Below are 13,656 nucleotides of genomic sequence, written 5' to 3' on the forward strand. Positions count from 1 at the left end.
TCCTTAATTACACTTCCAATTCATTTCAGCCCTATAAAGAACTTCACCAGCACAAACCTGCAGAGTTTTGGAGTGGGACTAATTCAGTCAGAATTAGTCAGTAGTGGCGAAGAAATCAGAAAAGGGCTCAGATTGTTGACTTTAAATAATGATTCATGCTTCATCAGTCAGTGGTGTTCCTGCTGATGAGGCCTGTGAGTGCCGCACTTCAGCGGCGAGACGCACTGCTGGAGCGGGAACGCTGGCTGCAGGTTTTGCAGCACTGCGCTCGCACATTGGGCAACTGGCAGCGGCCGAGCCAGCGGAGAGTCTGACAGAAGCGAAACGTTAGCCGATCACGAACACAAGCTGCTCCTGTGTGGGTGAGAGAGAGGGGAGGGGGGGAGGTGACACGGAGAAGTTAGATAGACTCCACTCTGTTACATCATTAGAGTATGAATGAAAGGCACTATGTGAGGGCTGTAAGCCGCTTAACATCAGAGCACATGCCCTTCAGTTGAACAGCGACACAGGTGAGTCAGGCCTCACATGCTGCTCTTTTGTCCTTGGTTCAACACAGGTAATGTTCAGAGACTTGCTGAAGATAAAACCAGACACCTTGAGACTGCTCAGAGGGGAAAAAAAACTCCCAAAAGATCAAATCAGCCAACACACTGATTAAAAGTTATGACTTGTTGCACTGGATTTTTCTTTAATTTGCTGATTAGTGCTGCAAAATATAGTTTATGTATATATATATAGCTTGTCTGCCCCCACCAACCAGTCAAGTTTACATCCAGGTCTGTCCAGACTCATATAATATATGCAGTGAAGAATTTAATAAATGGTATTAAGTGTATGTTTTGGTGAAATGGAAGTTATCACTGTATTGATATGCATGACTCCAACATGCCGTCTTCACTTAGAGACTATTTTTACTGCGGAGTACAGAGGACGGAGAGCTTCATCAGATGGTGCAGCAACAACCGCCTGAACTTCAGTATCACCAAACTGACGAGCTCGTGGCGGACAACAACGTCCTCAGATTTGGATGTTGCTGCACAGAAGCCACAAATTGCAAGAAACCGGACACAGTTGTGAGGATGAGCAGCACTGTGAGCGTGTTCCGCACTCGCCTTGAAAACATGAGATTTGTGACACGGAAAAATCGATGAAAGCAGCAGCTACGAGTACATGCGATCCTGCTACCGTGAACGCTTTTCCTGGAGTGGGAGACGAGATTGGCTCCTGGAAGGCTTATGACGTGTATTTGCTGTACTTTGCTGTGGCTGCTCAGTGAAAATCTGATCACTGGCTGCCCCGATGAATGACAGTTTACAGATGGGAATTTAAGTTCACTTTGTTGCCTTGGTGGCAAAACGATCACCATAGGTGTATTAAGCATTAGATAGAAATGCTGTGAATATCATGTGTTGATGCCATCAGGTAAAAAGGAAGCTTTTCATGCTGGAGCCACATTAAAACCATTAAGAAGGACAGAAGCAGGCTGCGTTGGCTCCAGTTCTGACAAAGGCATCCGCTACAGTACATTTACCTGAGCAGGAGTGCTTTGTTTTGCGAGACAAAGCAGGATTGGTGTATCCCGACTTCCTTTCATTTGTGTTACTGTGTTATTGTCCCTCCACTGCAGCTCAACGTGAAATTCCCTTTTTGTTTCCTCTCACACTCCGTCACTGCTAAAAAGACAAACTTTGGAAGATATCTGACTCCAAGTTGTCTAACTCCGACTGCAGAAACCTCATATTAGCTTTCGTGCACAGAACAAGGACTGTAGATCCACCCCCCCCCCCAAAGGGATCTCTTAGAAGCCAAAAACTATCCTTTAAACTGCAATCAGCACTAAATTCCAACTCTTGTGTCTCTCTATAGAACACACCTGGCATACAGAAAGTATAGAGTTCCCATCCTGTTCTATTCTTCAGTTGCTGGGCTTTCAGGAACACGTCTGCTCAGAGGCAGATGATCAATAACAAGAACAGATACTTTGGCACAAATGCGCAGCGAATGGATGAGGACAGAAGACGACTCGTGAAACGTTAGAAGGCGACACAAAGGCATTTGTGCGTTCCATCGACCAGAGCAAACGTTTTGATACCTGCTGCCTGGTGTTTTAAATCACAGCAGTTACAGCAGGAGAATGAAACTGGAAAACCAGGTCAGACGGTGATTTCAGTGTGGGCTGTTACTGATTTATTACCCTTCATCAGACACTCTGTGTTTCAGAGCCTGACACTGCTCTTACACTTAGCACACTGTCATTTCATTTAAGAGCAGCTAAGTGGGAAGGAGCTCTTTCAGGAATTAAGGCAGTTTTACCACCTGTCCGTTCCTTCCCCACAAGCACTGCTCTGGAGTAACTGCAAAAAAAACAACCCACAGTTTCCTGCTGGAATCTCGGTTAAGGTGATTAATTTCAATATTTCTGGGGGAGCGGAGGCAACGGCTGATGGCTTTAACAGACAGCTTTAGTATTATAGGTCAGCTATAAACCTCCAGCAAATTGCAACCTGCAGTGCCAACGATGGCTCGTCATTTATTTCTCTGAGACCTGCAAATTCTCCGCTCAGAGCTCAAGTTGAATCTTTGCTCATCGGGGTCTTCACAGTCCGCATACGAAGTGTGACATTATGATTATCAGATTAGATGACGTGAAAGCTTTTGTATGTAAATCAGGAGTCATAAAGCTGCGTGTGACTGCAGACAGCAGATGGCTGATGCTGAAGGCAAACTGGTGACTGTTTGAGAAGGGACACTAAAAAGAAAAGTGTAACAGGTATATTCATGAAATTTAAAGTAAAGACTTTCTTTAGCTTTAATGTGTCATGAAATGTAGGGTCTCAGGGAAACAAGGGTTGAACCCAAATGCTGACACGAGGGGGCGCTGGATCGATTTAACAAATTTATTAAACTAAAGGAAACCAAAATCCAAAACACAGGGAACTATAATGAACACTCACTGGGCATAAGACAGGGAAGGAAGACATCACAGGGAAACACTACAAAGAACGTGGCACGGCTGATGGACAAAGACAAAGCTAGAAAACACTTACATGGGGCATGACATGGTAAACAAACATAGACAACAAACATAGACACTGGAAGACGCTGGACAAGAGAACAGTTACATGGACATGAACAAAGACAGCACCAGAAAAAACACTCACAAGATACATGGCACGGCAAGGAATCACAGACAACACTGAAGAACACTTACATGAACGTGGCCTGGACATAAACAAAGACAACACAAAGGAAAACACTCATTATTGGAATAGGGCAATGACAAAGACTGAGGGGAAGACGCAGACTTAAATACGCAAGAGGGGACAACTAATGACACACAGGTGAAACAAATCAGACAATCACAAAGGTGGGAAAACACAGGAAGTGAAGCAAAAGAAGAAACATAACATGAACCTTGTGTGACAGAAACAGCCTATGACAACACAAAAGCAGATTCTTCAACAATAAACAGGCGTGCAAAGCACGGATCATAACATAATGTTCATTTCAGCTTTCTGTTGCTGCCCTGCTATGACTCTAAATCAACAAAACACTTTATCTTGTTCAAATGTGCCTTTAAGATGAGGGAAACAACAAGTCCTGGCACTACATTTGTTCCACGTCAACCCTCTCGCACTTTAATACAGTAGAACACCTCAGAGGCTGGCTCTGGAGCACATAAATCGGCACACAACAAAAGTCAGTTCAATTACATTTCATGAATTTGCGGGGCGATTGTGGCTCAGGAGGTAGAGCGCTCGTCCACTTAAGGGAGGGTCGGTGGTTCAATCAGAAGTCAAAGTGTCCTTGGGCAAGATACTGAACTCCAACGTGCTCCCGATGCTGTGTGTGTGTGAGTGTGAGATGAGCAGGTGGCCTAGCTACCATGTGAATGGGTGAATGCAGGCTGGTGCTGTAAAGTGCTTTGAGTGGTGGAGGAGAGGGTGGTGGTAGAGGAAATGCAAGAGCGTCATCTAAATCACTGGGATTCGTCCTGTTAGGACCGAGATTATGCACTGCACATTTAATAAAAATCTAATGAAATGATCTTCTCAGGAACTAAAGTCTTCGACAAGTGGAAAGGTGGAGAGACAAAGTCTATCTGTCCTCAAAACTACCTGAGATCGCATTCTGTGGACGACAAATGTCCAAACCAAGTTTAATGCATCCAATCCAGTGAGGAAGATGAGGGACTGAAGGAGGATGGAGTTGAACCAAAACGGGTTAGACCTGCATGAGCACTTGGATTTTGGAGGTGTAAGGAAGCACTTTGAATCCAACCATGGCTGCGGCATTCAAAAGGTCTACACATGCTGCACCACTGAGCCCTCTGCTCTTGTATCAAGCAATTCTCAAAAACTCCAGGGTGCAGGATTTCCAATGTCACCCACATCAGAGAAACTCCATGACATCAGCGGGGTACAAAGGTCACAGCTGCAACTCAACACACAGCATTTCCTGTGTGCTCTTCATCTTCTATACACCCCCATTTGCTATCTTTGACCCACTTACCAGCATGCCCCATATAGCACAGTAAACAACAAAGGGGAGCAGTGGGACGTGGGACTTCCGCAGGATTATGCTTTTCTTCCACTCTTTGAGAAAACAGAACCTGGAGGAGATGCACATGTTTGTGCTGGGAAGAACAGACCATTAGTTTTATTCACAGAAATGTAAAATAAAGAGAAACCACAGAGAACATGTGGCGTCAGGGGGAGAGGCAGCGATGGAGTGAGAGAAAAGAAAGATGGCCAGCTGATACTAAATGCACTCTGGATGGACTGGCCAGGTGCACCCAGTTGCACTAATGCAAACTCCTGCCTACCAGGACCTGAAGACAGACCAGTCTACAAAACTATCGAGCATGACTTTTATATGACACGTCTCTCTTAATCTGAAGGTAAATAAACACATGACAAGATCCGTAGAGGAACATATTGTTGCTGCACAACAACAGCAAAACTGAAAGGTAAATAAGAAACTTGTTCTCTGCCACATACTGATGAATATAAATATGTGTTCTAGTTACTTGAGTTTTCTGCAGAAACACACTGTGAGCAAAACACTGGCAAACAGCTGTTTTTCTGATAAATTAAGCAGTTACAGATCAACATGATCATTCATTTGGAATCGTGTTTCTGGCCACCTGATGAATGTAACTGAAAAGTGGCCGGAAACGACACTATGAGGGCAGTGACAGTGATCCAAAACTGTAAAGTTGATGCCAGACAGCCAAACAAAGAGCTGAAACTTGACAGATTTGATAATTCTCTGTTGTTCCATCCTCATAAGAAACACCTTTCACACTCTTTCCACACTGGTGTTATGATACAAATATCGATTACAGCTGCTTTAAAATGTCAGGCCTGAATCTCTAAAGTCCAGTGGAGGCGGTGGAAATGCTGCTGCTCTATCACTGCCTATGAAGTGTCATATTCGCTGGATAAGAGCTTATCCTAACCTCCTCTGTAAGTGAATGGTGCATCATTACAGAAAATATGGCCCTCCACTGGTAATCTGCAGATGGACTTAACCTAGACTCACTTTCCTGACTTTTGAACCTTTCTTTAATTCACTGGCATGTTGCTGTTAGAGTTATGAGTTCTGAATTGCTGCTTTTCTTTGTGTAGGAGAGCTCTGGAACACAAAACTGCCTTTAAATGAACTCTTACAGTTCAAGTTCTCTCTTTGAAATGTAAGAAGTGATGTTAACGGCTGACAAATGTTTCACGGCTGCAGCAGTATTTCTGTAAGTCCACGTGGACTGAGTGCTTCTATGTGTTCAGCGCATATGCAGCACACAACAGACAGTTTTAAGCACTTTCCATCAGAATGCTGCAGACCTTCAAACACACACAACAACCACACAATGTGGCTTCTGTCGGTAACTCAGTGCTGTGGGAATCTGTGGATGAGCACTGACGTTCAGACTGAATGCAGGTCACCCGTCCACTTGACCTCCCTCCATTCTCACTTCTGCTTTTCCCAGGCAACATGCAGGCTGAATGCAGACCACAGACTGTGTGTTAGACGTTACGTTAAGGCAGCACACGACTGTTCAGAAGCAGCATGTATAAGAGCCTCTTATACACTACAACTGCATTTCCTTTAGAGCTATAGCACTTTGAATTTTGCATCGCTTCGATGCAATGACATTTTATAATGTGAAAAATACAACATTCTCTCATGAGAAACTGAGCAGAATTATATTACACTGTTACACTGTTACACTGTACAATAACAGCTGAAGATAATAATAATAATACAATACTTCTTACCACGACTGTTTGCTTTTGATATTTTATTATTATGTATATAATTTTTTACTGCTGCTATTTCAATATTTTATTATATATAGTTTGTTCTTACAGTCACGGTACACTTTATTTTCACTGCCATTTGCTTTTGATATTCTTATTTTGATATTCATTTGCATTTGATATTCCTTTTGTGCAATACTTTTTACTACTGTTTACTATTTGGCTATTTTATTATTTTGTTATGTATATAATCTTTTTACTGCTCGCTATTTTTATATTTTTATTATGTATAGTTTGTTCTTTATAGTCTTATTTTCACTTATTTCACTGTGTGTAATGCTGCTGCTGCACTGCAATTTCCCAACTTGGGATAAATAAAGTATATCTATCTATCTATCTATCTATCTATCTATCTATCTATCTATCTATCTATCTATCTATCTATCTATCTATCTATCTATCTATCTATCTATCTATATTTTTATCTAAGTTAAGGTGGGGTGCTTTATGTGGTGTCTCATAGTTGAAATCAGGATTTCAGCTTTAGGAAGAAAACAACCAATCACATGTTTTATAAAGCAAGACATAAAGTGTGCACAATGTAACTAATATCCAAATACCAGTTTCCACATTTTGTGTGCGCTGTGAAAAAGATTTTTTTCCTGGGAAAGCACACCACACATAACAACTGGAAGCAGTAGTGTGTTTTTTTTTTTTTGGATTGGTGAATTGTGGTTTATTTGAAGCTACTTCAGACAGCAGGTGGAGAAAAATTAAACCTAACTTCACCGAAAGGCTTGAGATGCACAGGTGAGATTAGTGCCACCGACCAATCAGAACAAATAAACACTGAGACTGAAGGTGAAATTGTCTCGAGGCTGCGCTCACATACGCTGAGGAGCAGGAAATGTGACTTCCTGTATAATGAAATGTGCCACATTGCTTTTTTTCCTGATAAACGCATCCCATGATTCAGAAGCTCGTGCGGAGCCCACGTGAAGGATGAACTCCATCATCTTCATATTATCCTCCTACCGCTAACCAACCTTGTCCTCCTGGTGGGATTCTAACGACCCGCAGCCCACATTTATTGTCAGGCGCACAAAAATGGAAATGTGTCCGGGGCTCACACAGCTGCACACGTGCTCTCACACACGGCTCGTGTCGCCGCATTCGTTTCACGCTGAAAAGAAGCGGCTTCTGTGTGCGGCCACCTCCAGCAGGACGATATTTAAATAAAGTAAAAGAAATTAGTTCTCAGCATTTAACCCATCCTAAGTAATGGGAGCAGTGTGGGGCCACCGTGCAGCGCCCGGGGATCTTTCAAAGACACGGAGAGCATTTTTAAAGACTTCATCTCCTCACGCCGCGACTAATCCAACAGCATCCTCACCTGCCTCCACCAAAAATCTATTAATTGGCTCCAGATTGTACAGAACTCAGCTGCCAGGCTTTTAACGAGATCCAAGAGAGGTGACCACATCAGCTTTAGCCTCCTCGCACTGGCTCCCAGTATGTTTTCAAATTGATTTTCAGGATTTAGAATTAACTTTAAAGGCTCTTCATGGCCTCCCTTCATGCTCTGTAAAAACCTCTTGAGAGCCCGCGATCCTCGAGCAGAGGTCTTTAATCTGTTCCCCCAAACTGCCCGAGGAAATTAAGTGAGAAGAATCAGTGACCTTTCTCAAATTTCTTCTTGACACATACTTTTATGAGAGAGCTTTTCCTGATTTTACTTGTTGCTGGTTTTATTTTCTTGCTACTCTATTGGAAATTGCTTGATTTGGAGTTGTTGGTTTGAGTGAAGCGCTTTGTGACAGAGTGCTGTATGAATTAAGATTATTATTAAGACAGTGGCTTGGTCAAGGGCACTGACACTAAAATTAACCTAACGTACATGTTTGTGACAGCGTGGGAAGCTGGAGCACCCACAGGAGAGGACCTTCTAGCTGTGGGGTGACAGTGCAAACCGCTAAGAAGCTTTCAATTCACAGGCTCTGAGAAAAGCATGAATATACAGTAAAGAGCAGTTCTATTTTTGGACATCCTATAGACTGCTGTATTGTGTTGGTCAATACATCACAACAGGACATGGTCAGGCTTTTGTTAATGTCAGATGAAATGTTGCCAAAGTCAGATCTGAACAGCCTTCCTGATCATTGTCCATGTTGAAAGACCTTTGAGTTTGTAGTACGATTGATTTAGAGTTCGATTACTGACATTTATGGTTGTCTATTAAGAAAATGTTTGGATCATATTTAAGTATATTCTCTACGCGATGGATAAACTGACTTTCTGCTCCATCACTTCACACTGATGACTGCTGATCTCCAATAACTCTAAAGAGATGTTTCTGATATGCAAACAGTTACAGTCGCGCTGTCTTGGCTTAATGCAGCATCAGAATGGCCCTGAATTAATATCTGCCTTCAAGCTGTGATGTGGAGTCAGACTGTACAGCAGCGTTTGACAGGAGTGCTGATGCATATAGGAAGAAACAGGCAATCAATCGAATGCATGCATTTATGTAATCAGAGTACGAATAAGGCAAAAGTCACAGTCGGGCATAACACTCAGTTCCTTGTTCCACCTGACACACAAAGCCACAAGGCAAGGTGTGTGTGCGTGCGTATCACAACCCTGTTTCCAGAAACGTTGGGACACTGTAAAACCTAAATAGAAACAGAATGTGATGATTTGCAAACCATATTTAATGGAAAATAGCACAAAGTCAACATCAAATGTTGGAACTGAGAAATTGTTAAATTATATTCTCAGTTCGAATTTGATGCGAGCAACACGTTTCAAAACAGTTGTGACAGACGCAACAGAAGACTGGAGGAGCTGTGAACTGCTTAAAGAAAACACCTGGTGGAGCATCTCACCAGTAATTAAGTTAACAGGCAACAGGTGAGTAACACGACTGGGTGTGAAAAGAGCATCTCAGAGAGGCTGAGTCTGTCTGAAGTAAAGCTGGAGAGGGGTTCACAATTTAAGAATAAAGTTTCTCAATGTATAATTGCAAAAAAAAGAAAAAGGGGATTTCATTTCGGCGGCGGTCTGAGGAGTCAAAATGACAGCAACCGCTCTCCTCAGTTCCCAAACGCTGACAGAGTGTTGTTTAAGAAGCAACTTTTTAGAAACATGTTGCTGGCATCCAATTGTAAAGGAGGATATAATTTTCAAAAGCAATGAAATTTCTCAGTTCCAACATTTGATATGTTGTCTTTTAAATATGAAAATGATCAAATTTTACATTTTACAGTGACCCAGTTTTTCTGGAAACAGGGTTGTGTGTGTGTGTGTATATATATATATGCGTGTGTAGACATATGTAAGCATGTGTGTGGGGAGAGAGAGAGAGAGAGAGAGATTCTCTGTATTTGGCAGTACATTTTGGACGTGTTATGCATGTGGAGTGTAATGTCTCCCTCATGAAAACATGAATTTGACGTGCGCTCTGTTTGTAAGGCTGATCACACCAGCTACTGTCTGCATGTGTTATGACCGAAAGCTTCACTGGCGTTCTGCGACCGCAGGGAGGAAAAAATGACACTTGCAACCATCGGACTGCCTCGCTGAACGAAGCACAAATCGTTAAATGAGATGGAGGGTCACACAGTGCTAACTCTGCCAGCCGTTTGCTGCCGCGGTATCACACAGCTCAGATATTTACACTTTCAGACCCCCGTGCCTTCAAAATGTCAGCAAAGCTGGCGTTCACACTCTAACATGCTGCCCTCTGAGGAACACTGTGATTTCTTAACAGATATAAAACAGAAATGCCACTGAGCTGTTGAGAAAGCTGAGCGAAAAAGTACAAATGATGTTTGTTTAATTAAAGTGGGCACAGGTATAAAAAGGAGCTGCAGAAGTGATCAATATTTTTGCATTTGTATTTTGTATTTTTGTATCTAGATGAAGCTAAAAATGCTCCATGTTGCTTTGTTGAACAGTAAACTGTGAGGACCAATTTATGCTGAAAAAGGTCTTTTCTAGACACGCATCAAAAGCCAGATATAAACTTCAATCTGCCGAGGGGGAAAAGTATTGGTATTCAGTTGTACAGAATCAAACAAAAAAAGCCCCACAAAAAGCAGAAGATGGAAATGTCAGGCCACGCGTGTGTTTCAAGCAGAAGAAGACCGGCGGACGATAATTTCCCTGCTCTGAATGCCTTGATTGCAAATGCCTTCTTCTGCGCTATCAAAGTTTGAAGAAAAAAAAGTTGCAGCTCATCTTCTGCGTGCCTGGTGAACAAAGAGGACCTTTGAGGCCACTGCAGTCAGCCTTTCCACTGGTCTTGTGATGTGGCGTCATCGGAGGAAGAGCTGCTGGATTCCCGCTGGTATCAATGCTGCCGTTGACGGCCGAGTACGGCAAAGGGCTTCATACGGTCAAAAAAGCTGGTAAAAAGCTTAATATTGGATACCTCTGAAATGAATAGAAAGCATTCAAGGCAATTTCTCTTTGTTTACCACTTCTCCTTTGTGACTACATGTTTTATTTTTTTATTCTTTTTAAGAAAATCAATCAGAAATTGAGGCCTCATTTTGTACCAGCACCTCTGTGTATTTTTTTTTTTTTTTTTTGGGATACCTTTTGTTAGAGTTCTCAAGGAGCACAACCCAAATTCATGTTGACGGCCTTCGTAATTCCTCTAGTTCAGGCATGTCAAACTCATCCATAAAGGGCTGCAGGTTTTTGTTCCAACCAAGGAGAAGCACACCAGGCCAACCAATCAACAACAAGGGATCACTTAATTATCAGCTGAAGACTGAGATCAACTGATTAATTGATTTCAGCCAGGTGTGCTCCTCCTTGGTTGGAACGAAAACCTGCAGCCACACGGCCCTTTATGGAATCACTTTGACATGCCTGCTCTAGTTTGACATTTGAGTCAACTTTCTTTGACATGCATAAACAGTCACTGTGCAGCCGACACCCGCCCTGACAGCAGCCAGCATCAGCCAAAGGTCAAATTTACCCTTAACTTATAACTTTAAGGCCATTTTCTCTTGTGTGTTAAGTGTTAAGTGCATTTTCAGATGCCCTGTGCTCAAAGCAGTCACTTGACATCTGGGTCCATCCTCTCTCCTCAAACCCGTAACTCACGTCAGTGGATTCGATGGATCTGACAAGAGGAAGTAAGATCCAAACATCATCTCCGAGGCTTCCTGGGGTTTGGCAATAATAAAGTATGAAATGAAAGAGCTGCACTCTATGACTAAGGTGCAATAAAGTCAAAGCGCAGACGTTCCGGGCAGAGTCCTTCCTCACCACGTATAAACAAACTATGGACGAACCACCCACAGTTTATCCCCTTTTAAACGCATCCACATGCAGGAGGTTTGACACCACATGTCATCATCATCATCATGTTGACGACACAGCCGGCCCATTATACAACAGACGCCTGCATGTGGAGTCAAAATATACCACAGCGGTCCACAAACAAAGCTACGGCCATGCTAGCAGCTCTGTGAGGCTGAAGTGAAAAACACAGCTCAATGCTAACGTCAGCATGCTAACATGCTCACAATGACAGTGATAACATGCCAATATTGCAGGTATAATGTTTACCATGTGGATTCCCTAAAAGCTTCACCAGGATGGATGTGGTTTTGCAGGATGTAGGGGTGAGGACACCTAAGGATAGCTGATGCATGTCATGTATGAAGGCATAGAGAATATACTGTACTGTTAGCATGCTAACAAACAGGATAACAGTGTGCAGCCTTTTTGGCTTAGTAGGTCAAAATTTATTTGTTATGTGTTCACTTGTTAATTGCACACAGAACATTTTCCAAATATTCTTTAAGCATGTTGGTTGACCATCCAAAATATATTGTTCTTTAGCAACTTATTGGCTCCTTCTTGAGTTCATATTGTTGATATCCTTACTGTCCCTTTGGGGCGGCTGTGTGTGTAAGTGATTATCACTCCCGATGAGCAGGCGGCGCCTTGCATGGCGGCCTCTGCCAGCAGTGTATGAATGCTGGCTTGTGCTGTTAAGAGCTTTGAGTTGTGCCACGGTCCATTTACTGTGTGTCTGTCGGTAATGCGTGACACTGGTCATGCCTGTATGACATCAATTCCCCAAGTCAACACTTCATGACTGTAAATTGAATGAGAAGGGTTGCACAGGTTCAGTTGAGGGATTTCTGCAGACATTTCTACTCTGCTGTTCAAAGCACAGTAGAGAAATAAAATCAGGTCACAACCTGGACCAAAACCTTGATCAGCATAAACTATCGTGTTGACTGCTTTCAATCCCACACTTTAAAACCCCAAGGTGACTGGTAAATCTAAGGTATAGGTATGTGCATAATCTTCTAAAATGACCTTTGGGCCTGTTTTTCTGGGGCTGTATTTTCCATTTGAAGGTCTGTTTACAAATGAAATGAGGAAATGCTTGAGTTGCTTAAGGCAGTGACCAATGAAGCCAAGCTGAAGTGAAAGATGTATAGCTGAAGCATCCAATCAGGACTAAATGTGCTTTTAAAGGTCAGGAAATTAATTAAAGTCACACTTTATTTCCAGTATCTCAAAGAACCGTGTTTATTTAATATAAACAGAAAGTAAAAACAGATAATAATTTGTTAGAGGCTATAATTTGTTTTCTTATTTTCATTTGAACATTTAGAACTGTTTTCGTTTTCCCATCATTATGTTTTTTTTATTAAAAACTGTTTTAGATAGAAAATGTACATTTCTATCTAATACTGCTGTAATGCATGTTATTTCTGTATTTATGTACACAGCAGGCTAATTATTCTCTGACTTTTTTTGTGCTATTTTATCTGATTTTTGACCATTTTTGACAAAACCAGACACAATTTATGAGCCAACACTGAATCTCAAGCATATATTTCCTTCAATTTAACCAAACGTATATGTCCATTCAACCATTTTCTACACCTGCTGAAGTCGATCACTCCTCCAAACAGTCCAGAGGCTGCAATTCACCTGACCTGCATGGTTGAGGATTCTGGGATGAAACTGGAGCAAACACTATGAGAACAAACTTTTTCTCCCTGCGAGGCAACAGTGCCAACAAAGGAGCCACTGTGTCGCCGTTTACGTCAACCAAAAGTTGATTCTGCCCTGCAATCAAAGCTTCTCACAGTAAATCCACTGGCACTTCAGAACACGTGACTGCAAGGTGATGTTGGAATGTGTTTTGAGTCAAGTTAAACTGTTCTTCTGGCAGCGTGGACGGTGCATGTTGGCCAGCCAGCTCAAAGAGAGCTGATGCTGCCAGCTGCAAAATCCAGATCTCTGCAGCTCCACAACAGGAATGCTTTGAACTGAACCCACAGCGAGAGGCACACTGTCCTCAAGCGCTCTCTGCAGCCATGATAATCACATTAATAAAAAAATGCACAGTTAT

At 42.4% G+C, this 13,656-nt stretch overlaps 1 protein-coding gene across 1 annotated transcript in view; it reads right to left on the reverse strand.

Annotated features, from left to right (window-relative positions):
• Window positions 1–208: 208 nt before the first annotated feature.
• LOC121607835 (A disintegrin and metalloproteinase with thrombospondin motifs 7) overlaps window positions 209–13,656 on the reverse strand; it is a 69,116-nt gene continuing 55,668 nt past the window's right edge. Inside the window, exon 24 of the mRNA XM_041938837.1 lies at window positions 209–354. Coding sequence (XP_041794771.1) covers window positions 209–354 — 146 coding nt within the window. The remainder of the gene's footprint in view (window positions 355–13,656) is intronic.

The sequence above is a fragment of the Chelmon rostratus genome, chromosome 1, assembly GCF_017976325.1.
Source record: "Chelmon rostratus isolate fCheRos1 chromosome 1, fCheRos1.pri, whole genome shotgun sequence".
Classification (NCBI taxonomy): domain Eukaryota; kingdom Metazoa; phylum Chordata; class Actinopteri; order Chaetodontiformes; family Chaetodontidae; genus Chelmon; species Chelmon rostratus.